Raw genomic sequence first — 26,057 nt, 5'->3', positions numbered from 1 at the left:
CAATATAGCAAGTAAAACACTGGAATGGTACATTTGCAATGGAAGACATGTGCAAAGTAGAAATAAAAATAATGGGGTGCAAAGGAGCAAAATAAATAAATTCATTAAATACAGTAGGGAAAGAGGTAGTTGTTTGGCCTAAATTATAAGTGGGCTATGTACAGGTGCAGTAATCTGTGAGCTGCTCTGACAGTTGGTGCTTAAAGCTAGTGAGGGAGATAAGTGTTTCCAGTTTCAGAGATTTTTGTAGTTCGTTCCAGTCATTGGCAGCAGAGAACTGGAAGGAGAGGCGGCCAAAGAAAGAATTGGTTTTGGGGGTGACTAGAGAGATATACATACACCTGTTTAGCAGATGTCGGGAAATGCTTGTGTTACTAGCTCCAACAGCACAGTAAGATCTAACCATGTTCCAACATTCCACACAATACACCCAAATGCAATTGGAATACATCAATATATGGACGAGCAATGTCAGACCGTCCGTAGACTAACATACCTTACAATACAATACTTTATATATCCACATGACATGAGCTATGCAAACCACCTCCACGTTAGGAATGTGCCCAGTGATATCTAACAAAAACACACACCTCCGTGGAACCCACATGGCAAGACAGGAAGGAAGACATGCAGGAGTGCTCATGAAGAAGACCGGAATCATCTCCAATCAAGTGAACAATGTCAAAGGAATAGGGCAAGTCATATAGATAGGGAGGCATTTCACCGCCACCCGCTGGACCACAAGTCATTTTGCCAACACTGGCTCATCATTCAAAGCCACATAGGGAGGGATCTTAACACCACCTGCTGGATCAGAAGTGCCACTCACAATGGCCACACAGACCATTTCTCCCTCAACCTGATGCAATTGTCACAACAAGTATGTGCTCAAAATCAAACATTAACTACAACAGATCATCAAATAGGCAAACACATGCTCATGTAGAGTACCTCAAATTATACAGTTACTTTGTCACCAAAGCTAATCTGTCATTCATCTACAAATACATGCTCTTCTAAAGCCACAATGCAATGTTCACATGGTACATTTCATTTCTTACAATCTATGTCACTATTACTTCATTTGACTGCTCTTAAATCATATTCACTTAACCCTTTTCTTCACCTGCTGATTTTCTGCTGCTTTTGTCTCTTGCAGATTTGGACGTCATGTGAATCTATGTTTCTCAAGTATCAAAAGAGAGTAAGTTACATTGACCTACTTTATGAAAAACGGAATGGTACTTTTCTCTCTAGCCTAGTGCACTCTTTATCTGTAAGCTCCCCTACTGGTGTAGGTAGCTCAAAAAAAAAAGGTACAGATGCCAGTACCCCATGTAGCCTATAGAACTTGATCTCGACGACCACATTTTACACCAATGCACCCCGACAATCGGTTGGTGGTCGGGAATCAAGTGGATGATTCTGGGACCAATTACAGGATGAGGGGTGTACTGAACTGTGCCTATAGCATGTCAAAAATCCCTCCAACGGGAAATAGGCCTTGGCAAATGGCCAGGGGCGCTGTCTTTTTCAGCACCACGGAGCTCCGCTATTACCTGTCTCATGAGTGAAGATGCAACAGCAGACAATTCCTGCTCTTTTGTCCTGAGATGACACACTTTAGCCGTGTCATTGCTGCATTTAACTGGCAGCCTGTATTTAGGGCCTTTACTTTGTCGTATCATTTGGTCAAGGGGTTTCGATTCCTCAGCAAATCTTCTTGGAAAAATGAACTAAATCCCACATCAGAAGTCGACTTCAAATCACGCCAAAGACACACGACTCTACTCTACTTTTTTTCGACCACCTTTCACTTGCGCCGGACAGAGATATATCATTTTACTTTCAATAGCTTAGTCAGTCGCATGAATTATGGGGTGCACACAGCTAACGTTGTAATGATCGGATCAAAACATGGATTTTTGGGGCCATCGAGGAATGTCACATGGGCCAGAAATCATTGAATGGCCATTTTCACAAAGGAATACAGACAGACTCTAGCATGTTACATTCCAAGAGCAATTGGAATCGAAAAAACACAACGTGCCCCACTTGGGGACCCGAGGACCGAGTTTGGGAAACGCTGGCCTGAAGATCAAATACCAATAGGGAGCCACTATGACGTGCTCACACGCTGACAGTACCAGCGTTTAACCACTAGATGGCCTCCGTGCTCCACGGTAAACTTTTCCCATCTCATCAGCGGCACTTTCAAAGTCAGTTGTTCTTAGCTACATAGTGACCATTTTTGACACTTTTTGCCCTATATCATTACTATCACTCATTACTGCTAGTGTATTTTTCCCCTCTTCTACTCTAGGCATACATCTAATCACATATAGAGAGCGTTATTGAAACGACTCAAGTCAGTTAAGAACCAACTCTTATTTACAATCACGGCCGGTGGTGATACAGCCTGGAATCGAACCACGGTCTGTAGTGACTCGAGAACAGGGAACATACACGGTGGGAAAGGGGCGTGTACAAATGGAACAATTGTGCCTTTTTGACTGAAATATGGAGGTGGCTCTTAAAAGAGCCTTTGGGGGATTTTGGAGATCAGGTCATCGTTTATGCGCGCTCTCCGCGAATACGACGGGCCAGCTGGATGTCCTTGGGCATGATGGTCACCCTCTTGGCGTGGATGGCGCACAGGTTGGTGTCCTCGAACAGGCCGACCAGGTAAGCCTCGCTTGCCTCCTGCAGGGCCATCACTGCGGAACTCTGGAAGCGCAGGTCGGTCTTAAAGTCCTGGGCAATTTCTCGCACCAGGTGCTGGAAAGGCAGTTTGCGGATCAGCAGCTCAGTGGACTTCTGGTAACGATGGCTCTCTCTAAGAGCCACGGTGCCGGGCCTGTAACGGTGAGGCTTCTTCACGCCGCCGGTGGCCGGAGCGCTCTTGCGCGCAGCCTTGGTGGCGAGCTGCTTCCTGGGTGCTTTGCCACCGGTGGATTTGCAAGCGGTTTGCTTGGTTCTGGCCATGGCGCTAGCTAGCTTCCTTCTTTCACAGTCGGAGTATAGCCTCAAAATGCCTAAGTTTATAAAGCCGGCAGCGGCGTCTGCTCATTGGTCACCATCTCCGCACCGCCCTGATTGGCCCGTTGCGGAGGCCTCCTCCGCCGCCCATTGGACGGGAGGCTCGGCCTCTCCGTGCCGCCCCAAAATGCAACCCCCACCCTCGCCGAGGCGCGCTTGGGTCTTTTGTTAGGGCCGCGAGCAACGTTACACTTTACGCGCAATAATGCTCTCATTCTAGCCTACTAGTTGTTATCCTTCATTTAGGCCTCATGTGGGCACTTGACACGGTGCCGTCTATATGTGTGTGTATCTAACACGCCAAATAATTGGCCAGGCATAGAAAGGACACTTTGCGCTTTTGTTGAGCTAGGTGGTTGGCTCTTAAAAGAGCCTTTGGGGGTTGAGTAGTCAAGTTGCAGCCGCACCAGCGATTTTACTTGGCTTTGACGGCCTTCTCAGTCTTCTTGGGGAGCAGCACTGCCTGGATGTTGGGCAGAACACCACCCTGAGCGATGGTCACGCCGCCAAGCAGTTTGTTCAGCTCCTCGTCGTTACGGACTGCCAGCTGCAGGTGACGGGGGATGGATGATACGAGTCTTCTTGTTGTCACGGGCAGCGTTTCCGGCCAACTCCAGGATCTCAGCAGTCAGGTACTCGAGCACTGCGGCCAGGTACACTGGTGCGCCAGCGCCCACACGCTCGGCGTAGTTGCCTTTACGCAGCAGCCTGTGCACACGGCCCACGGGGAACTGGAGCCCGGCACGGGATGAACGTGTCTTTGCCTTCGCCCTGGCCTTGCCTCCGGTTTTGCCTCTTCCGCTCATATTGGTAGCTTCAGTATGTCACAGAAAGTCTGAATGAGCCGCTGGCCACCTCGAGAGTCTTACTTATACCTCGCCACAAAAGCCATCGATTGGCCACCGGACCGGTGTGGCCTTATCCAATTGGAGTGAGGGAGGGACAGACAGACAGGCAGTCAGCCCTAAGCCCGCTCCCCCACCCACCCGCCCGCAGGCAGGCAGGCAGCAGAGTGATGAGGGCTAGGCTACTCTGTTTCCCTCCGACTTTTGTTACTTTTTCACGTTGGCGGGAGCGCCAAAGTGACAACTCAAATCACTGAAACATGTATCAATCAATTCGAGAGTGGCTCATAATACAAATGGCTGCTGTCCAACCCACTATAGTATGTATGCTTCTTATTATCAGGATCAATGTGACATGCGAATTCTAACACATCACAACAATGTTGACTGGTGAGGGTGCTGCACTCTTGAGTGACAAATGTAAAGCCATTTAGCCACTCCAAAATGTGGTGCGTAAAAGGCATTCATTTCATTTCTTTTGCACCACGGGTAGGGAGGTAGGACGTACATGGAATGACATGCGCTTTTATGGAAAGAGGTGGGTGGCTCTTAAAAGAGCCTTTTGTGGTAACAACATGTGTCGAGTAGAAAGAACACTGTTTGTAATCGCTTTACTTCTTCTTGGGGGCTGCCTTCTTGGCCTTGGCCGCCTTGGGCTTGGCGGCTTTGGGCTTCGCTGCCTTGGTAGCCTTCTTGGGGCTCTTGGCCGCTTTCTTGGCCGCTGCGGCGGGCTTCTTCACCTTCTTTGGGCTCTTGGCGGCCTTTTTGGGTGTAGCGGGCTTCTTGGCCTTCTTGGGGGACTTCTTTGCGGCCACGGCCTTCTTGGCTGCTACCTTCTTGGGCTTCTTGGCGGCGGCGGGCTTCTTGGCGGCCACCTTCTTAGCTTTGGGGGCTGCGGCTTTCTTGGCGGGCTTCTTTGCCTCGACGGCCTTCTTGTTGAGCTTGAAGGAGCCGGAGGCACCGGTGCCCTTGGTCTGGACCAGGGTGCCCTTGGTGACGAGGCGCTTGACGGCGATCTTGACACGGGAGTTGATCTTCTCCACGTCGTAGCCGCCTGCCGCCAGAGACTTCTTGTGAGCGGCCAGGGACACACCGCTCTTCTCCTTGGAGGCGGACACCGCCTTGACGATGAGCTCGCCTACGCTGGGTCCCGCTTTCTTGGGCTTGGCTGCTGCCTTCTTCTTGGGTGCCTTGGCCGGCGCGGCGGCGGCGGGTGCTGGTGAGACTTCTGCCATGTCTGTCGTTCGGTCCGGTAAACACACACACTTACAACACTACGGTAGTCTGTGAGGAGGAGTACTTTGCTGTAGACGCTGCTTTGCGCTATTGAAGCTCCACACCGTGCAGGGGGCTGGCCTTAAACGTGACATGAGAACCATGTAGACTCAAGCCACCCAGCTCGGCTTCTCCGGGCTGGCCAAATGCTCTTTCACTTGTGTTTTCTGGTCGCCAATTTCGGGCCAAAAGTCACCGACGGAGCCGTGTTTTTGGCCCAAAAGCGAACGGCCCAGCGAGCAGACTTGTGTCCGTTCAGAATAAAGTCATGTGGGCTGCAGGAGCCCCGTGCATTTTGCTGCGACTCGCTCAAAACCTCACCGTTCGACTGTCGGGTGGAGCGGTGCGCACTGCTTTTCCTGTGCTATTTGTCTCCTAAATGGCCTAAAAGTGCATCCGATTGCGAGCACCATTGATTGTGGAGTGAGCCGAGATGTCTGGCAAGGGAATCAAATGGTTTGGCGTCCCCTGATGTGCTCCTTGGTGTTTTAAAGGAGAGCTCTTTTGGGGACCTTAAAACACATGCACTTGTGAGGCCTGGCTGAGACTAGTTTCACGTTGTATTCGTCATGTGTCCAGGAGGCAAACAAAATAATACACTGTCCAACGACATGCTTACTTGCACTGTGTGTGTGTGTGATGTTTTATTAGTCCTTTAGTTGGATTTGGAGCCTGCTCTTTGTGCACAGTGTGTGTTTCCTTGTGTTTTTTCTTCTGCTAGGTAGTCTCTCTCTCTCTGTGTCTCTTTCAAAAGCGTGTCATCCAGATGAGGTGAGGGCCAAAGTAGTTGAGCAGGCAGAGAGAGATAGGCTTGTGCCCTTCTCGCAGTCCTTCCTCGCTTGACTCCGCAGCGTGACTCACTCGTGACGGTCTTTGTGTCTGTGGGTCTTGGTGTCTGGCTGTGCGGCCGGCGCTATCCACACACACACATGGATTAGCTTTTTTCAATGACAGGGTGGGTAGCTCTTAAAAGAGCCTTTGGGGCCTCCCGGGTGGCGCAGTGGTTAAGGGTGCTGTACTGCAGCTGTTCGCGCCCAGGCTCTGTCGTAACCGGCCGCGACCGGGAAGTCCATGGGGCGACGCACAATTGGCCTAGCGTCGCCCGGGTTAGGGAGGGCTTGGTCGGTAGGGGTGTCCTTGTCTCATCGCGCACCAGCGACTCCTGTGGCGGGCTGGGCGCAGTGTGCGCTAACCAAGGTGGCCAGGTGCACGGTGTTTCCTCCGGCGCATTAGTGCGGCTGGCTTCCGGGTTGGATGCGTGCTGTGTTAAGAAGCAGTGCGGCTTGGTTGTGGTTGTGTATCGGAGGACGCATGACTTTCAACCTTCGTCTCTCCCGAGCCCGTACGGGAGTTGTAGCGATGAGACAAGATAGTAGCTACTACAACAATTGGATACCACGAAATTGGGGAGAAAAAGGGCTAAAATAAAAAAAAAAAAAAAAAAAAAAAAAGAGCCTTTGGGTTACTACAGCACTCCAAATGGGCTGTTTACTTGGAGCTGATGTACTTAGTAACGGCCTTGGTGCCCTCGGACACTGCGTGCTTGGACAGCTCTCCGGGGAGCAGCAGGCGCACTGCGGTCTGGATCTCCCTGGAGGTGATGGTGGAACGCTTGTTGTAGTGGGCCAGGCGAGACGACTCTCCGGCGATACGCTCGAAGATGTCGTTCACGAACGAGTTCATGATTCCCATGGCCTTGGAGGAGATGCCGGTATCGGGGTGGACCTGCTTCAGGACTTTGTACACAGCGTTTCTTGCCGCCTTTCCCTGCGGTCTTGGTGACGGCTTTCTTGGAGCCCTTCTTGGGCGCGGACTTTGCTGTCTCGGGCATGATGCTGATGTCTCGTTGCTTCTCACAAACGAATGAGGGGGCGGAGAGCCCTTTCCCTCTTATGAAGACGAAGCTAAGCTAATTCTCCGGCCGTGGACACAGCCCTGCTTTCTCATAGGCGCCCCTGCCATTTGCCCAGTGGAGCTGAGCGCGCATAAGAGCCTTCCACTCAGAGGCTTGCTTCCCTAACAAAGACCTGTCCCCCTTTTTCCATAGCCTATGCTCTGTCACTGGTGGGGAATGGTGTGTTTCAAAAAAAGTCCTACAATGGCCAGACATAAGGCCCCCCTTTTTGGACTTGGTGGGGATTTCCCAGCCGTGGTGCCTTTATTTCGGGTGTCTCGTAATACGACTGTACGTTAGTGTTTAAATACTGGAGAGTTGAGACCAAATCACGGACGCTGGACAGAGTGGATTTCAGTTGTAACAAAAGACAGTTTTAATGAGTCAAAGATATCTTGTCCCGCAGTTTTACGTGCACGGATCTAGTTCATATAACTCAGCAAGGAGTCAGGTGAAAAAGAGGCCTTATACAACGGTTACATTCATTTTTATACATAAAATAAAGTAGGTGGAGTCTTGTCGTTTTGGTCTTCTGACTGGTCACAAAGGGTTGGAGGCGGGCCTTGCTCTAGCCAGAGCGGGCCCCATTGGTGCACAGCAAAGTCCTTTGCTCTTGGCACCCGACCAGTAGGGGGGGTGAGATGTGTTTATACTAGGAGATGTTTGTGTCAGGGGTTCGTGAGGTAGAGGGGCAGTTTTTATGGGTGGGTGTATGTGTTCATGCGATGGAGTGTCTTTGTTTCCTGGGGTCGGGAGGCAACAAAGCTGAGGGGATAGTGTTAGGGGGGTAGTTTTATTGCTGACTGTGTGAGCTAGTTCCTGTTTTAGCAAGGGTACGTAAGATGACTTGAGTCAGGCGGTTTAGCTTAGCGCTGTATAATATATGAGCTATGTGTATGAATATTTATATAACACTCTTAAAAGAGCCTTTGGGTTCAAGTCGGGATGTTGACGTTCCGAGAAGAGTGCGTTTAACCGCCGAAACCGTACAGGGACGCACCGTCCCTGGCGTTTCAGAGCGTCCATGGCCGTAACGGTCTTCCTCTTGGCGTGCTCGGTGTAGGTGAAGGAACACCTTCAGGACACCGCGGGTCTCCTCGTTGATCAGCCCGGAGATACGCTTCACGCCGCCACGGCGAGCCAGACTGCGAATGGCGGGCTTGGTGATTCCCTGGATGTTATCGCGGAGAACCTTACGGTGACGCTTGGCGCCTCCTTTTCCGAGTCCCTTGCCGCCTTTACCTCTTCCAGACATCGTGTGTTCGCTAGCTGAGTTCAAGTGAATTAATGACGTAATTTTCGGTGCTTGGTGCTCTTATTATCTGCGTTTGGTGGACCTGATTGAAGCCAGTGGCACAGAAAGCGCACACTTTTGCCTAACTTCTGCTGCAAAGGGGAGGGCGTTCGTTCTAGGGAACTATGGAGGAAGAAGAAATCAAAGCTACTTGCATGCGCGGGAAACACACTCAAATACTGAGCTATGTTGAACACAAGGCCCAACTGTGATGTCCCACTCTTCACATTGATTGGTGTTGTTCTTCTTGTTGTTGTTGTTGCACCTGATTCAACTCTTTCAATCAGCTGTGCCTCTCCAGGGCTACAACAAAAATGGCTACTCTACCCCTGCCTGGAGTTGGGAAACACTGAACTAGTAGGATTCAACCCACTGCAGTTGCCAGTCACACCTAATAGAGATAGGCGTTAAAACCTCAAATAGTGTCACAAGTACAAAGGAGAAACGAAGTGGCACAAACGGGAAACAAATACACAAGGAATGCCACAAATCCTAAGGGGTCCATAATGTCACCTCAGCAGTCATGTAGCTCTTGAAGGCCATGTAATAACATCATTCTTCTTTTTCTTCCCTAGACAGGATCCAGGTGGCCATGGGAAGAGTGGTGATACCTCTGCAAGCTGAAACGCAGTAAAACATTCCTCAGACACCCACCCAACACACACACACACACACACAATAAAGGGATCATTTTCCTATGCGTACAGAGGTGATAGGGATGTGCACATATTGTATGGTACTTTTTTCAAAAACCAATAACATAGCCTTATATTATGGAAATAGTGGTATGAGGTGGATCCTTTATAGGCCAGATAGCCTCAGATGTTGCATCGAATGATCTCAACAGGTAATTTCAAAGGGGACAAATGAGGCCCAAGGGCACATACTGGCGATTGACCAATCGGTGCAGTTGATTCACATCTCAGATGTGACTAGGTATCATCTTACAACTTATTGTTGCCATAATTGTCTCTTACGTGTACTTAGTGGCTGCCGGCCCTCGGTTTAGTACATCGAGCAACAGAGGTTGCCTTTTAGGAGAACGACTGACAAGCGTTCAACTAGCTGGGATGCAGCTAGTGTCATCAAAGCACTTTGTCATAGCAGGTTAGAAGAAATAGGTTAAGCTTACGAAAAGGCTTAGGCTTATACCAAATGTCACGTCCGTTCGTAGCTCACCTCACATTAAAGTCAGCTACCTGTATACAGTTCTTTAAGTTGTGAAACATTTCCCTCCTTTCAGATTCAATGTTCGAAGCATAAACATGAATTAAACGAAAAATAACATTTTGAACTTCAAATTCAATTACAATAAGTCTGCCATGATTATCAGCATGTATTTGTTTCACATTTTGAACCACATCGATTTTGGTTTAAATAGCCACACCACACATTTTGTCGCTTCCTTGACTACAAAAAATGTCATCAGACCATTTACTCTTGATCTCCTGTATTTTGGAGTCCGTCCAATTGATCTCTTGAAAACAAAACATGTCTTCTTTAACGGACACTAAAACTTGCTCAAATCTGTTTTTGTTTCTCAAACTGTTACCGTTTAGGGATGTGACTGTAATCCTTATTGTGTGCAGAAGTATAATCAGAGTATAAACAAGCTCACTTCAGTTTGATTGAACATTTTGTACAATATTGATCTCACAGGAGTTTATCATAGAGACTTCCTAGGTGTGGTAATGACTGGACAGCAAACAGTCTTAACTATTATCTGGGGATTGACTGACATGAGATAAAGTTATGATGACAAGTAATTTTGAAACCCACTTTTTATTTTTTCCAAATCCCATCATATCTCTAGCTTTCAACAACGACCTCTTATTCTTTGCATACAATTGAGGATCCTCACTATCTATTTAATCATCAGCCTCCGGATTTAGATTTTTTGGGGCGAGCAGCTGGAAAGCATTTAACAGTGACCCAGCTCTCTCTTTAGCGTACCTTTCACACACGCTTCAGACTGGCTCAGGCACCTAAGAAGTACCTTGCACCAGCTCTACCTATGTATCTAATTCACCCACCATGTGCTGCTGTTCCACCTTATCAGCAGCAGAGACTAACACTGCGTCTCGTCTTTTGCCAGAAAACATCACAGACTCTCCAAGCGTATCTGCCACTGTCTCTGGAGTCACCTGTAGCTGCAAAACAATCTCCATGTCACTCTAGTCTTCTCTCTCCATAGGCATACTCCCCTAATCGTCCTCAGAAGTGAGGTCCATTGTTTGCAAAAGTAAGTGATCACTTTCTTTTTCCTTATTAGAGCTTCATCTATATTTTGGTCTGCACACATTACCTACGTTCAAACATTCTCTGGCATAGTGCCCTTGTTCACTACATTTATGGCATGGGAATTCCGGACATTCCTTAAGAATGTGCCCCGGCTGAATACAAAGCCTACATTCCTTCACTTGATGTCATGTGTAACAGTATAATTTTAGACCATCCCCTCGCCCATACCCGGGCGCGAACCAGGGACCTTCTGCACACATCAACAACTGACACCCACGAAGCGTCGTTACCCATCGCTCCACAAAAGCCGCAGCTCTTGCAGAGCAAGGGGAACTACTACTTCAAGGTCTCAGAGCAAATGACGTCACTGATTGAAACGCTATCCGTTAGCCGTTTCACATCCGTTACACATGGACCACATGGACATATTAAAATCCCTCGACAGTGATACATTTTGTGGAATACAGCAATGATTGCACATTGTCCCATTACCTTCACATTGCAAAATCGCATCCCGTCTACAATGTCGGTTCTTGGCCACATCCTCCTCTTGATCGGAGTGGTCACCTTCACTTTTTAGCATTTTTTTATATATCTCACCATTCGTAATGCATGCGGTTAAGTTCAAAAAGGACACCACAAGTTTCCATTGCTCATTCATATATTTTTATGTACATATTCTTATTCATTCCTTTACACGTGTGTGTATAAGGTAGTTGTTGTGAAATTGTTAGGTTAGATTACTTGTTAGATATTACTGCATGGTCTGAACTAGAAGCATAAGCATTTTGCTACACTCGCATTAACATCTGCTAACCATATATGTATGTTACTATAGTAACGTATGTTACTATTAAAATTTGATTTGAAGTTCGTCGTTCCCCAGTTCTTTAGCGATGATTTGACAGTTTTTTAAATCTTTAGCCCATCACCTAGTCTTTCTTTTCCATTTACATGTGACATTTTCACTTCAAATTTCTTTTGATCTTTCGTTCTACATCCAAGTATCGTTCCACAAACTTCCTTTATTCCTCTCAGCAATTCCATCGTTGTTATTTTTTCTTCCCCAATCATTTCCACATTCACCGTCAGTACTTTCTCATATCTTATTTTTTTCAATTCTGTATTTTTTTTTAAATATATACGCAGGATCCCCCAAACAGCTGTTGAGGGATAATAACACAATTGTTTAAAAAAAAATAAACTACATTCACACACAAACTTTCAAACTTAAGAATCAAATAAACCTAAAGAAAGCGGTATCCTTCTCTCTCTTGAACGCTCAGCCACCTGCTGCTTATCCACTTCCTGAAACTCCAAAAAGGGGAGTATTCAGGCTGGTATGGCCATAAAGTGAGTATTTAAAGTTACTGTACACCGAAATAGTTGAAAGACTAATTGTAGTCATTTCAAAATGGCCTTAATATTATTAATGTTATAAATAAAATAGCTTTTAAAACAGTACACTCTACTGGACAAAAGCTTACAGCACTTGTTATTCCAAGGAGGTCTCTCATCCAAATACTAACCAGACGCAAGCCTGTTTAGCTTCCGAGATCAGACGATTGGTAGTTACAGTCTTGTCCCATCGCAGCAACTCCCGATTGGGAAGGTCGAGAGCCATGCGTCCTCTGAACCACAATCCTGCCAAGCCACACTGCTTCTTGAGACACTGCTCCCTTAACCCGGAAGCCAGCCCCACCAATGTGTTTGAGGAAACACTGTTTAACCTTTCTGATCTCCCCATCCCGGATCCGGGTTCGTGAATACAGACTCAAGCTCATTACCATAACGCAACGTTAACTATTCATGAAAATCGCAAATGAAATGAAATAAATATGCTAGCTCTCAAGCTTAGCCTTTTGTTAACAACACTGTCATCTCAGATTTTCAAAATATGCTTCTCAACCATAGGAAAACAATCATTTGTGTAAAAGTAGCTAGCTAGAGTTAGCATTTCGCGTTAGCATTTAGCGTTAGCATTAGCGTTAGCATCCAGCACGCAACATTAACAAAAACATAAAAGCCTTCAAATAAAATCATTTACCTTTGAAGAACTTCTGATGTTTTCAATGAGGATACTCTCAGTTAGATAGCAGATGCTCAGTTTTTCCAAAAAGATTCCTTGTGTATTAGAAATAGCTCCGTTTTATACATCACATTTGGCTACCAAAAAAAATCCATAAATTCAGTCCTCAAAACGCAAACTTTTTTCCAAATTAACTCCATAATATCGACTGAAAACATGGCAAACGTTGTTTAGAATCAATCCTCAAGGTGTTTTTCACATATCTCTTCATTGATACATCGTTCTTGGAAACATGCTTTCTCTCCTGAATCCCAGGAGAAAATGCCTGCACCTGAAGATTACGCACAAATTTAGACAAAGGACACCGGGCGGACCTCTGGAAAATGTAGTCTCTTATGGCCAATCTTCCAATGATATGCCTACAAATACGTCACAATGCTGCTAAGACCTTGGGCGAACGACAGAAAGTGTAGGCTCATTCCTTGCGCAATCACAGCCATATAAGGAGAGAATGGAAAACAGAGCTTCAGAAATTCTGCTAATTCCTGGGTGATGCATCATCTTGGTTTCGCCTGTAGAATGAGTTCTGGGGCACTTACAGACAAAATCTTTGCAGATTCTGAAACTTCAGAGTGTTTTCTTTCCAAAACTGTCAAGAATATGCATAGTCGAGCATCTTTTCGTGACAAAATATCGCGCTTAAAACGGGAACGTTTTTTATCCAAAAATGAAATAGCGCCCCTAGAGCTCTAAGAGGTTAACCGGCAACCGTGTCAGCGTGCATGCGCCCGACGCGCCATAGGAGTCACAAAAACGCAATGGGACAAGGACATCCCGGCTGGCCAGACCCTCCCCTAACCCAGAAAACGCTGGTTCAATTGTGCACCACCTCATGGGTCTCCCGGTCGCCTCACAGCACTGGTTATTCCCAGGCGGTCTCTCATCCAAGTACTAACAATATGCAAGCCTGCTCAGCTTCCGAGATCAGATTACATCAGGCGTATTCAGGCTGGTATGGCCGTAAGCTATAGAATGAGATTTGGATAGACTATTTAGAGTTAATGTACACCGAAATAGTCGAAAGACTAGAATAATAATTCCATTTTAAAATGGCCTTTATATTATTACTGTTATAAATAAAAGCGCATTCACAACAGTACTGGGCAAGAAGCTTACAGCACCTGGTGTTCCCAGGTGGTCTCCAATCCAAGTACTAACCAGGCCCGAGCCTGCTTAGCTTCAGAGATCAGACGATATCAGGCGAATTCCGGCTGGTATGGGTTGTGAATTCTAACCAGAAATGAAGAGAGAGTGTAGACTCTTCAAACAACAAGCATTTATTATAATAATTGCAATTCTGGAACAGTTAATAAATCACTCAAAAGGTGCAGTGTTAAGAGCCCAACGAACAAGAGTTGGGTCTCAGCTTTTATAACCTTTGTCTATGTTGCAGTTTAGCAGGTGTGTGAGATCATGATGGGAACTTAGTGTAAACAAGTGATAATGCCAGTTTTGTTACTCCTTTTTGTTGATAGAATTGTCATTGCTGCTCAAGTTAGCCTCTGTTCTCTTCATATCTCCACACAGCTGTGCGCTTGAAAGATACAAAAAGAACAGGATGGATTCAAAAACTGTGGTCACTCTCCGAGGCTATTTGTCTTTGGCCGCGTGACCAAGTGACACAGACAAGACAGGAAAAATACTAGATTATTTTTACATGAAACAAACATACAATGGAAATGTACCAGCTTAAGGCTTATACAGCACATGTGCATAACAGAGTTTGACATTGTTACCACCATGTAAGCTACAGAACAAGAGTTGGATAGACGATTTAAAGTTAAAAACTAGAATAGCCACTAAATTTGAAAATGCACTTTATATTATTACTGTTATAAATAAAAGAGTGTTTACAACGTACACTCTGCTGGCCAAAAGCTAACAGCACTTGTTATTCCCAGGTGGTCTCCTATCACAGCAGTGACCAGGGGTGGCAGGTAGCCTAGTGGTTAGTGTTGGGCCAGTAACTGAAAGGTTGCTGGATCAAATCCCTGAGCTGTCATTCTGCCCCTGAACAAGGCACTGTTCCCCGGTAGGCTGTCATTGTAAGTAAGAATTTGTTCTCAACTGACTTGCCTAGTTAAATAAAGGTATAAAAAAAAGACCAGGCAAAAGCTTCTGGGGTATTCAGCCTGGTAAGGTATGAAAATAGAGTTGGATAGACTATTTCAAGTTTGTGTACACCAAAATAGTCGGGAGGCTAGAATAGCCATTCCATTTTAAAATGGCCTTTATATTATTAATGTTATAAATAGAAGAGCGTTTACAACAGTAACTACTGGGCAAAAAAGTTTAAAGCACCTGGTATTCCCAGGTGTCCTCCCATCAAAGTACTAACCAGGCCCGATCCTGGCAAATATGGGCTGGTATGGGCCATAAGCTATTGACAGACTATTTAAAGTTTATGTATGTAACTCAAAAACGTAGATGGACTAGAATAGCTATTACATTTAAAATGCCCATTGAAACAGACTACAAACCACCATGTATTCCTTAATCTTTTGGTATATAGCCTGAAGATTATTTCCCTGGAATACTGAGAACTTCACATAAAGATTCCAGCTCTAAAAAATTAGAAGGAAAATGAATCTGACCAACACATTTATCAGAACCACCTTTAAAGACAGTGACCAAATTGACCATAAACGCTCTATTTAATAAAACCATATTCTCACCGTTCTAAATAATACAAAGTTTACAACAGTACTATCTACTGGGCAGAAAGTTTACAGCAGCTGGTATTCCCAGGAGTCTCCCATACAGCGCTCCACATTGGAGGTGTCATAATACCCATAGCATCAACGTCGACATTATGCAAAACTACAAATCCTTGCAAGCTCCTGCACGTCCTTTACTAACAGGCATTGTGTCAATTTAAAACTTGCACTAGTGTACATAATTGTCCATTTAAATACATATTTACGCCAATTCATTGATGACTATATTTAGCAAATATTAGATAATATATCCAGTGATTGGAAAGCTGCCGCAGTCATCCCCCTCTTCAAAGGGGGAGACACCCTGGACCCAAACTGTTACAGACCTATATCCATCCTGCCCTGCCTATCTAAGGTCTTCGAAAGCCAAGTCAACAAACAGGTCACTGACCATCTAGAATCCCACCGTACCTTCGCCGCTGTGCAATCTGGTTTCCGAGCCGGTCACGGGTGCACCTCAGCCACGCTCAAGGTACTAAACGATATCATAACCGCCATCGATAAAAGACAGTACTGTGCAGCCGTCTTCATCGACCTTGCCAAGGCTTTCGACTCTGTCAATCACCATATTCTTATCGGCAGACTCAGTAGCCTCAGTTTTTCTGATGACTGCCTTGCCTGGTTCACCAACTACTTTGCAGACAGAGTTCAGTGTGTCAAATCGGAGGGCATGCTGTCCGGTCCTCTGGCAGTCTCTATGGGGGTGCCACAGGGTTCAATTCTCAGGCTGACTCTTTTCTCTGTATATATCAATGATGTTGCTCTTGCTGCGGGCGATTCCCTGATCCACATCTACGCAGATGACACCATTCTGTATACTTCCGGCCCGTCCTTGGACACTGTGCTATCTAACCTCCAAACGAGCTTCAATGTCATACAACACTCCTTCCGTGGCCTCCAACTGCTCTTAAACGCTAGTAAAAGCAAATGCATGCTTTTCAACCGTTCGCTGCCTGCACCCGCACGCCCGACTAGCATCACCACCCTGGATGGTTCCGACCTAGAATATGTGGACATCTATAAGTACATAGGTGTCTGGCTAGACTGTAAACTCTCCTTCCAGACTCATATCAAACATCCCCAATCTAAAATCAAATCTAGAGTCGGCTTTCTATTCCGCAACAAAGCCTCCTTCACTCACGCCGCCAAACTTACCTTAGTAAAACTGACTATCCTACCGATCCTCGACTTCGGCGATGTCATCTACAAAATGGCTTCCAATACTCTACTCAGCAAACTGGATGCAGTTTATCACAGTGCCATTCGTTTTGTTACTAAAGCACCTTATACCACCCACCACTGTGACCTTTATGCTCTAGTCGGCTGGCCCTCGCTACATATTCGTCGCCAGACCCACTGGCTCCAGGTTATCTACAAGTCCATGCTAGGTAAAGCTCCGCCTTATCTCAGTTCACTGGTCACGATGGCAACACTCACCCATAGCACGCGCTCCAGCAGGTGTATCTCACTGATTATCCCTAAAGTCAACACCTCATTTGGCAGCCTTTCGTTCCAGTTCTCTGCTGCCTGTGACTGGAACGAATTGCAAAAATAGCTGAAGTTGGAGACTTATCTCCCTCACCAACTTCAAACATCTGCTATCTGAGCAGCTAACCAATCGCTGCAGCTGTACATAGTCTATCGGTAAATAGCCCACCCAATTTTACCTACCTCTTCCCCATACTGTTTATATTTATTTACTTTTCTGCTCTTTTGCACACCAATATCTCTACCTGTACATGACCATCTGATCATTTATCACTCCAGTGTTAATCTGCAAAATTGTAATTATTCGCCTACCTCCTCATGCCTTTTGCACACAATGTATATAGACTCTCTTTTTTTTCTACTGTGTTATTGACTTGTTAATTGTTTACTCCATGTGTAACTCTGTGTTGTTGTCTGTTCACACTGCTATGCTTTATCTTGGCCAGGTCGCAGTTGAAAATGAGAACGTGTTCTCTACTAGCCTACCTGGTTAAATAAAGGTGAAATAAAATAAAATAAAATAAAAATTCTTACCTTTGCCTCGGTTCGGCAGTCTCGTCCAGATCATAGCATTTGTAACTCTTTATGATAGCCACATTAGCAGCTAACTAGCGTTTCATTTTTCGGGAGTAAATACAGGCGAATATGTTGATAAAAGTCACCTTGTCCTACCTAGAGAGATTTACACGTTTATCAAAACGTCCCGCCAGGTAAACCTACGTGAAACACAGTTTGTATATGGCCTATTGTTCACACACGTATCTGCCCTCTCATTGGCTAGAATGGTGCCACCTGACCTCGCCTCCTCCCGCCTGCCTTCCATCTATGAGGACATGTATTTCCATTGTTAAAGTGGTCACTCGAATATCTTTTCATTAGAATAGACAATCTTTGAATATAGTGAGCCTGGAACGCGACCACGGATTCTTTACAGCATGCGCCATTAGATGAGCGCGGGGAACAAGACGCAGCAACAGTATTTTCGAACTCGCGTACATTTTTCTCAGCACATCAAGGTTATTTAAATTGTCTGTTTACACAGTTTCTACTGCTTTGGGGTATCAAAACCCACATTTGAAGTTACATGTAGCTATTGTTTGTTTGCTATTAGCAACGCGGAAGGAAAACAACTAGAGGCCTACTAGCTAACGTTAGCTATCCTGTTAGCTAGTTTGTGGCAACAAGACACCCTCAGGAGTCCGTCTTGTTTGAGAAGAAACAACACATTTTTCAGGTACATTTAATACCTGAACATTTTCTTTCTTAATACGTTGTATAGTAATTGCTAGCCAGCTAGTTTTCTTGCATAACATTATAGTTGCTTAGCTAGCTTGCTACTGCGTGTGTGGCCATAGCTAGCTAGGTAACGTTCGATAGCTAGCGTTAGTTGGCTCGCTACCTCCGGTGTTCATCTATGTGCTAGCTAACGTGGTCAAGTGAACATGTTACCTAACCAATCATCTAATATGGACAAGCCGGTACGGTAGACACACAGACCGCTCATATTTAGCGGGGGGAACTGAAGCTTACCTGTTAACTAACATTCCGTTAACAAGCATGTGTTGGCTAGTTAGCAGGTTGTGGTACAATTAATGCAAAAAAAACTCTTGCATCACCGGTGTGGATATACACGGTTCTCGTATGACGTGTTGTAGCTAACGTTAATGATGTGTTCACATTATGTCTATCTTCCCCTTTAGTGCTCCATCATGGCTGATGACTTTGATATAGAAGCAATGCTTGAGGCTCCGTATAGAAAGGTGGGTTTTGGCCTAAGGTATTGTTTGTGGTTTGTAATGCACTGTATTGTAAATACTGTGTCCATATCGCAACAAAACCATTCCTTTTAACTCCAGGGGCGTTTTCCAAATGACCCCACGATGAACGCTGGAATAAAATATTTTAGTATTTTGCTGTTTCAAAAAATATTTTTGTCAGTGTCAAATGTCAGACAGGCCCAGGCAATACGTTTGTGATTTTAATGCACCTTATTGTAAGTACTGTGGTGGCCTATGTCACCACTTTGCCCCAGACCCTATATTTCTAGTAGCTTATTCTGTGTTTCTGATGTGATGCTGCAGTTCCTTTTGAGACTATGAATAAACGCCCATCTATCTCTTTTTGTAGACTTGCCTAACGATATCTCACCTCTACTTCCATGAATTCCAGTGTGATCTGTCAAAAAATGAAGGTAGTAATTGCCCAATGTATTGCTGTACTGTGGTCCCCTTGGTAACATAATTGTGGTCATCGAATGGCCAGTCTACAAGGCGAATGCAGTGGATGCAAAATAACATTTAATTTAGGAACTGGGTTCTTGATCAGGCCCAATTGGCATTCTCCTATATTTTATCAACTGGGTTAACACTTTGTGCATGGGCTATGCGAAACCCATTGCTAATGCGCTATACCTTTCATTTGGGTGAATCTTATGCTCATGTGGGTGGTAACCCAAGAATTTGACAGCTGTCAAACCATTCTTGTCACATGTCTGAGGAGTTTGTCACAAAGTAGAATCCAGGGCGGTATGTGAGGTGTTCAGAATAGATTCCCTATTTTAGCCTAAATTACAGACAATTGTAATGTTAGTTCAACTCTTCTGACTGTTTCACCTCACATATAGCCATTATGCTGCTTTGTGACAGATTGCAGAACGTTAGTCCGGTTGATTAGGAAAAACACAAATGCTGACTGGGCCTGGTTGAGAAGACAGTTCCTTTAATTTAAAAGACATACCATGGGAGACGGTATTAAATTATTTGTATGCATGTTGTGGTTGTTCCACATGGTTGACTTGGTCTGCCTCTGTAATGATGAAGGTTTGGTAAGCTGACACATTATTGAAATACATGATTGTATGTCCTTCAGTAAATGAGGTGTGTGGTTAAGTAGAGGAAGCAGGTCCGTTCACAATGTTCACTCTTTCATTCTAGTGAGAGAGAATGTGTGGATTTTGTTATTATGCTGCTTTCACCAAGTTATTTTACATAACGCTATTTTGTGTTAAACAGGTTTTCTCCATGGTTGACCAGAATGTAATTATTTTTGCATGCTCATTCACAAATGTTTATTTCCCCATAAGTCCATTATATTTGTCACTGTTTTATGTAAAGGCTAAATTTGATAGAACTAAGTACAAACTGTAGGAAACATGGAACTCTTCTATGCTGCTGGCTACAGCACCAACTAAGGAATTTTGTGTACCTCATCTTATAATTTAATCATAGCTTTCCTTGGTAGTCAATATTGCTAAGCAGTGTGAATCCCTGTTTGCTTCAGGGCGAGCTCTTACAGTCCACAAAATTAAACTGGGTGGAGATCACTAGAATGGCATCCCCCCCACTGGAAATCGATCTGTCTCGCTGCTAGCATGGGCACATTGGTCTTACATGCTGACCAAACCGGACACATGCATGTGATTTTGTACCTCCACACCAAACACGATCAGGACACGCAGGTTGAAATATCAAAACAAACTGAACCAATCATATTCATTTTGGAACAGGTCAAAAAGCATTGAACATCTATGGCAATTTAGCTAGCTTGCTGTTGCTAGCTAATTTGTCCTGGGATATAAACATTGGGTTGTTTTACCTGAAATGCACAAGGTCCTCTACTCAGACAATTAATCCACAGATAAGATCTCTCCTTCCTCTGGCTTTTTATTTTATCTTTCGGCTTAATATGGCGTTTGCAACCAGCTTTACGGTGCATTATTACAACCGGCTGGCGTGTGGACGTTAGTTAATCTTTCAATCACCCATGTGGGTATATGCTCCTAAACACCAATGAGGACTTGGGACGTGGGTATATGCTCTTAAAAACCAATGAGGAGATGGGAGAAGCTGGACTTGCAGCGTGTTGAGCATCACAAATAGAACCTGTTTCTATTTTAGCACCTGGCCACAATGATTGAATATGTACATTTATTTTGCAACGCTCGTGCACGCAACCTGAGCGGTGTGGTCAGCATGTTAGGCAAAGAATAGCCTTGGTAATGATCCTGATGGGGCTGCTGAAGACAAATGCACCTGAGATGTAGGTTATGTATTAGTACTCATAGTACTCATTGATTTTTATGCAAAATGAGTAATCAACATTTATGATAGGGGGCTGATAGACACTCATTAAAATAACTTAACTGTAGATCTGTCCCTATGTTAACTTTTGTATGAATACTATTTTTAAACTATATTTTCTCTTGTTCCCACACACCTTGATCCTGACAACTTGAAATGTTGCCTCTTCGTCCTTATGCTGTTCTTCTGTTGGCCCTGCTTAGGATGAGATCAAGCCCAGTAGTCCCAATGGCCATGAGGAGCGCAGCAAGAAGTAAGTGAAACATGCATGCAAACTCACCCAAATGTATTTATTCTATGTATTTATTATTGTTTATTGGTCTCTCCTTAACTGCCTTACATTGAGTAATTCTCTTTCTGCAGGAAAAAGAAGAGCAGGAGCCGAAGCAAAGACCGGAAGAGAAGCAAGAGCCGTGATCGCAAGAAGAGCCATGACCACAAGAGGAGCCGCAGCCGCGAGCGAAAGCGGAGCCGCAGCAAGGAGAGGCGCCGGAGCCGCACCCGGAGCAGGGAGCGCAGCGGCCGCTACAGGGACCACAAGACTACCTTGTATGTATGCCTCATCTGGTGTCAGCATCTCCCTTGAGTCTGCATCACTCCAGTCTGTATAGGAAAATGTGAGCGTCTCTTTCGCATTCAGCTCCAGTTCAAATGGACAATTAAGGCATTGCTTTTTATCAGTAGTTGAGAAAAGATGAGGAACGTTTAGGCTTTCAGGTTAAAGGGTTTTGTTCAAGTGAAGTGTTTAGAAAGGCAAGTGCCATCACATGGACCCCAAAACCACTGTTTATTTTGGACCCCGGGAAGAGTAGTTTCTGCAAAAGCTAATGGGAATCCAAATAAACAAATAACAACCCTCCCACTCCTGCCTGCAGTGTCTTGACTGGCACAATTTAATTCCTGGAGTGCCTTATCCCCCTTATGAGATCAGTAGTAGTGGCCTTAGGTACTGAGATAAACCTTGTTTTCAATCGCAGCTCTGGGCCGAAATTTAACGGTGGTTCCAGAGGGAAGATTGGCCCTCCACCTGTCATCAAGCTAAGGTTTCTATTACACTATTTTCTGCTGTTTGTGTGGGTAGTTTTGTGCTGTGTGACCCTGCAATGAATCAACTCATATAGATTCTAATAGAGCCCTTTCTTTCAGCCGAAGGCGTTCCAGAAGCCGAAGCCCTTTCAAGAAAGAGAAGAGTCCTGTGAGGTAAGTGTTTAAACAACCTTACTGTTGCACTATACTCGCTTTGTCTAGGGGACTTACTCTTGCCTATTTCCTCTGCAACCTGACAGTGTGCATTAACATGAAAGTATAATTGTGTGGACAGTGTTTGGGGTGTGTGCCTGCGGACAGCAGGTTTGCATTCCAGGGGGACAGCTCTGATGTGACTCCGTGGTCAGCCAGCCCAAGCGCGTCATTTATGTTCAGTTGGTAACAAACTAATAACAATCAAACTCCAAAAGGGTGTCAAACAAAAGACACAATATCAAAAGCCCCGTGGGTCGGGAGATCACTTGTTCAGCTGATTAGCTTGTTAATCTCCCTTGCCTGTGCATCCCACAGAGCTTCTTTTCCTGTCCTTGGCAGCCATTTCCCTCTAGGTGTAGGATGTGTATCATGCTAGTGTGCGATCTGTGGCCCTACCACTCTTACCTACCTACTTTAGAGAAGACTCATCATAGCTCAATCAGGTTGACATTCCACTTTTAAAGCTTGTGTACCCTTGCTCGACAAAGTAGGCTTACCGTTTTAAATATACTTTGTGGACAGCGTTATGTAACATATGGTATCTTAACACATGTCGCCAGACTGCGATTCAAAAGGGGAGGGAACATTTGACCCATAGTGGACTTGCCGGAAACTTGCAGATTAGCTGGCACGTGATTTTTGTTCTGGATTGCCAAGATTACCATTTTGATGGCAAAATATAGTAAAATACAAGTGCTTTTCTCAAAGATTGAGGCCACTGTGAAAGACTAAAAAAGGGTTTACCTCATAAGAGTAATTCAATGTTTTGTTTCTACAGGCAGCCAATTGACAACCTGACTCCAGAGGAAAGGGATGCTCGCACTGTGTTTTGCATGCAGCTGGCAGCCAGAATCCGTCCACGAGACCTGGAAGAGTTCTTCTCTGCAGTGGGAAAAGTGAGTATCTCTGCTTGTAATGTCATTGTCATTCCTGCTGAAAAAAGTTTGGTGTGTGCGCCAGGTGTGGCGCGTGCAATATTTCACTTTATTTTGAGAAGATGGGTGCTGCACCTGTTGCAAATTCTTATTTTTCACTTATCACAGCCACCAAGACTGATGGGTTTAGCAATGACTTTTCCTCTTATGCCTAAACCATCCATTCGAAAAAATATTATTTTTGTTCTTTTTCAAGGTGAGAGATGTGCGCATGATCTCTGACAGAAATTCGAGGAGGTCGAAGGGAATAGCTTACATTGAGTTTGTGGAGGCCAACTCTGTGCCGCTGGCTATAGGATTGTCTGGTCAGCGACTTCTGGGGGTGCCAATCATTGTTCAGGCCTCGCAGGTAATGGTCAGTAATCATCTCACATGCATTTTACATTTTCTATTTATTTTAACTAGAGCTGTCAAACTGAATTCATGAAATGTAGTTAACTTTTGAAATGTTCATGCCTTAAAATGTTTATTTAATCGCGGCAAATTTTTCTATTCTTTTTTTTTTTTTCTCGATCACCCCCTTTTGAGCGCAACAAGCTCTCGGCAGCTGCAGTAGAGCTGTCAGTCTTTCTTGTGGTAGGATGTCCATTCAAAAACGCATCTTTTGACCAATGGGTAAAATAATGTTAATTGTGTAGATACTCCTTTAAGAAAACCAATGGTCCCAACAGTATGTCTCTATCATAATCCGTTCAAAAGTTATTGGAGTTCTTACCCTTGTAGGATGGTCAGAATTAGGGCTACTGAATTAATGGAGGCCAGAGACAAAATGTGGTCAAAATCTGATTAAAAATGTGGGAAAAAATAATCACGTCTTCAAGGCTGGATTCTGTGTAAGAATTAAGTTTGCAGTGTTTTCCACAAGCACGTGGAGTAGCCAGCCAGCGTCCTATGGGCTAAGATTGTTTGGCAAAAAAATATCTCTATTTTGGTCTCTGGTACATTCTAATGCATCGATTCCATCCGAAATACACCGTGAAATTGAATACTTTGAGTTTACCTTCCAGATTGAGAGATTGTTGTGCTGTTTACAATTTAAATGATAGAACACACTGAATTCATAAATTCTATTTTGGGTGGATATCGCCTATATATATGATCAGGACAATTTAATTAAGAACATTACCTTTTTTTAACCTTAACTTGTCTCTTAAAGCATTTTACTGCAATATATGAATTGTTAGTTTGTTCTTCAAATTATATATTTTATTAAAACAGAAATTAAGTTTAAAAAAAGCCCAAATATCTCAAAATAAATGGATGGTTAAATATAAAATCAAACACATTTTGTGATTTAGCACTTTTTTTTCACATGGAAAAATGTCTCTAAAATAAACAGAATAGGTGCTCAATTAAGTTCTGGGTCCATACATGTTAAGAGAAGAAATGGAACAACATCAGGTAAATTTGTTAAAGAATTAAGTGTTTGCAAATATGTGAATTGCAGTATGTCATTTATAAAAATGAAAAAATACTTCTTTAACAACTGACTTGTTTTTTAAATGTTTTTTTTTTACCCCCCTCTCCCCAAATTTGTGGTATCCAATTGGTAGTTAGTCTTGTCCCATTGCTGCAACTCCCGTACGGACTCGAGAGGCAAAGGTCAAGAGCTGTGCGTCCTCCGAGAAACAACCCGGCCAAGCCTGATTTGACACAATGCCCGCTTAACCCGGAAGCCAGCCGCACCAATGTGTCGGAGGAAACACTACATCTGGCGACTGTGTCAGCGTGCATTGCGCCCGGCACAGGACATCCCTGCCGGGTAAACCCTCCCCTAACCCAGTCGACACTGGGCCAATTGTGCGCCGCCCCATGGGTCTCCCCAGGCTGCGACAGAGCCTGTACTCGAACCAGTATCTGTAGGTTGCATCACTAGCACTTTGAAGCAGTGTCTTACACCACAGTGCCTCTTCGGGAGGCCCTAGATTTCTTCTTGTAATCTTGTAAGAGTCTGCTGATTTCCACAGGCACATATGCCACTGGGTGAGATAAATTATCATTATTTTGGGGCAGAATTTAGGTTTTTATGTGGTGTTGGTCAGTCATTTTAGCTAAAAATGCCATCCCTGCCTAATTGGCGGGCTGACCCTGAATCGACTCCTAAGATTCAGTATTTTTGGAACGAAGGAGACTGATTTAGTTGCCATACTTATGAGAACAAACACTTGCATCTTTCATAGCGAGCTAGCGAGGGACGGAGAGAGGGGCACCGTATAGGCAGGTCGGCCACCAGACTGCCGGAGTGAGAACACTTCACTCATCCTATTAGAAATCAAAAGCTCTATCTTGCAATGGAATGCTGTATTTAGCCATTTCTTGTCTTGCAACTTCAGCAAATCAGGGCATATCGTTAATGAATAGGCTAGGATATTCTACACGCAACCGACTGAACACACACTTGTATCATTAGCGATGAGAAAGAGCAGACAAACCAGCTGCACTGATTTTAATTTTGTGGGGGAAAACCCACCAAATATAATTTTTCCGTTAGGGATTTTTCTTATCGTCAGGATCCCAATTTTGTTTAAGTGCTCACATCCCTAATATAGAGGTGATATCAATTTTGAGACATGATGTAGTGTTTTCATATTTTAGTATACACTTTAGATACTGATTAGAAATGCTGGTTATTCCTCAAAGATTTCTCACAATAACAAGCGTACCTCTGAAATGTCAATGGACACAAGCCTTTTAATTTTCACCGCCTTCTACATTTAATTAGCTCGTGTTATGCTAAATATGACTTTTTGGATATAATGTTAACGTTTGAGAAAGGCCCCTCGAACGTTTCAGAACATGAATAATCATGTTTGTCTCGGTAAAATGTATTTTCTAACATAAGTGAAATTTCATAACTAACGTGAGTTTTCACCAACTCTGGGCAGAGTGGGTGGACACCCTACTTGTGGTGCTAAA

The 26,057-nt window shown here is 44.5% G+C and overlaps 2 protein-coding genes and 4 pseudogenes across 9 annotated transcripts in view; 1 reads left to right on the top strand and 5 right to left on the bottom strand.

The window, feature by feature from the left end:
- Positions 1 to 3,395: 3,395 nt before the first annotated feature.
- LOC118940451 lies at positions 3,396 to 4,007 on the bottom strand (annotated as a pseudogene).
- A 467-nt stretch (positions 4,008 to 4,474) lies between these two features.
- Positions 4,475 to 5,122, bottom strand: LOC118940144 (histone H1-like). Its single transcript, XM_036948407.1, has one exon. The coding sequence runs from the start codon at positions 5,120 to 5,122 to the stop codon at positions 4,499 to 4,501; it is 624 nt and encodes a 207-aa protein (XP_036804302.1). The 3' UTR covers positions 4,475 to 4,498.
- Positions 5,123 to 6,633: 1,511 nt separating this feature from the next.
- LOC110493832 lies at positions 6,634 to 7,008 on the bottom strand (annotated as a pseudogene).
- A 409-nt stretch (positions 7,009 to 7,417) lies between these two features.
- On the bottom strand, positions 7,418 to 17,640 carry LOC118940459 (annotated as a pseudogene).
- Positions 13,790 to 13,909, bottom strand: LOC118940518 (annotated as a pseudogene).
- An 83-nt stretch (positions 17,641 to 17,723) lies between the features above and the next one.
- The window catches only part of LOC110493834 (RNA-binding protein 39), a 29,386-nt gene continuing 21,052 nt past the window's right edge, over positions 17,724 to 26,057 (top strand). For 2 of the 8 annotated variants that reach the window (XR_002469195.2, XM_021568336.2), the window contains exons 1-8: positions 17,727 to 18,119; positions 18,586 to 18,645; positions 21,168 to 21,217; positions 21,328 to 21,513; positions 21,942 to 22,007; positions 22,111 to 22,164; positions 22,985 to 23,102; positions 23,338 to 23,496. Coding sequence is in view for 7 of the 8 variants with exons in the window: in XM_021568336.2 (XP_021424011.1) it covers positions 18,595 to 18,645; positions 21,168 to 21,217; positions 21,328 to 21,513; positions 21,942 to 22,007; positions 22,111 to 22,164; positions 22,985 to 23,102; positions 23,338 to 23,496 (684 nt within the window). In the remaining variant the exon portion in view is untranslated. Of the gene's footprint in view, positions 18,120 to 18,585; positions 18,646 to 19,012; positions 19,077 to 21,167; positions 21,218 to 21,327; positions 21,514 to 21,941; positions 22,008 to 22,110; positions 22,165 to 22,984; positions 23,103 to 23,337; positions 23,497 to 26,057 lie in introns of all 8 variants that reach the window. The other 6 variants (XM_021568337.2, XM_021568339.2, XM_021568338.2 and 3 more) reach the window with 6 other exon arrangements.

This window comes from Oncorhynchus mykiss, chromosome 17 (genome assembly GCF_013265735.2).
Source record: "Oncorhynchus mykiss isolate Arlee chromosome 17, USDA_OmykA_1.1, whole genome shotgun sequence".
In the NCBI taxonomy this organism is placed as follows: domain Eukaryota; kingdom Metazoa; phylum Chordata; class Actinopteri; order Salmoniformes; family Salmonidae; genus Oncorhynchus; species Oncorhynchus mykiss.
The sequence above is the reverse complement of the archived record's forward strand: the minus strand, read 5'-3'. Positions and strand labels throughout refer to the sequence as shown.

Excerpts from the sequence above, each read along its gene's own strand:
- LOC118940144 (XM_036948407.1), bottom strand. The coding sequence starts at position 5,122 with ATGGCAGAAGTCTCACCAGCACCCGCCGCCGCCGCGCCGGCCAAGGCA.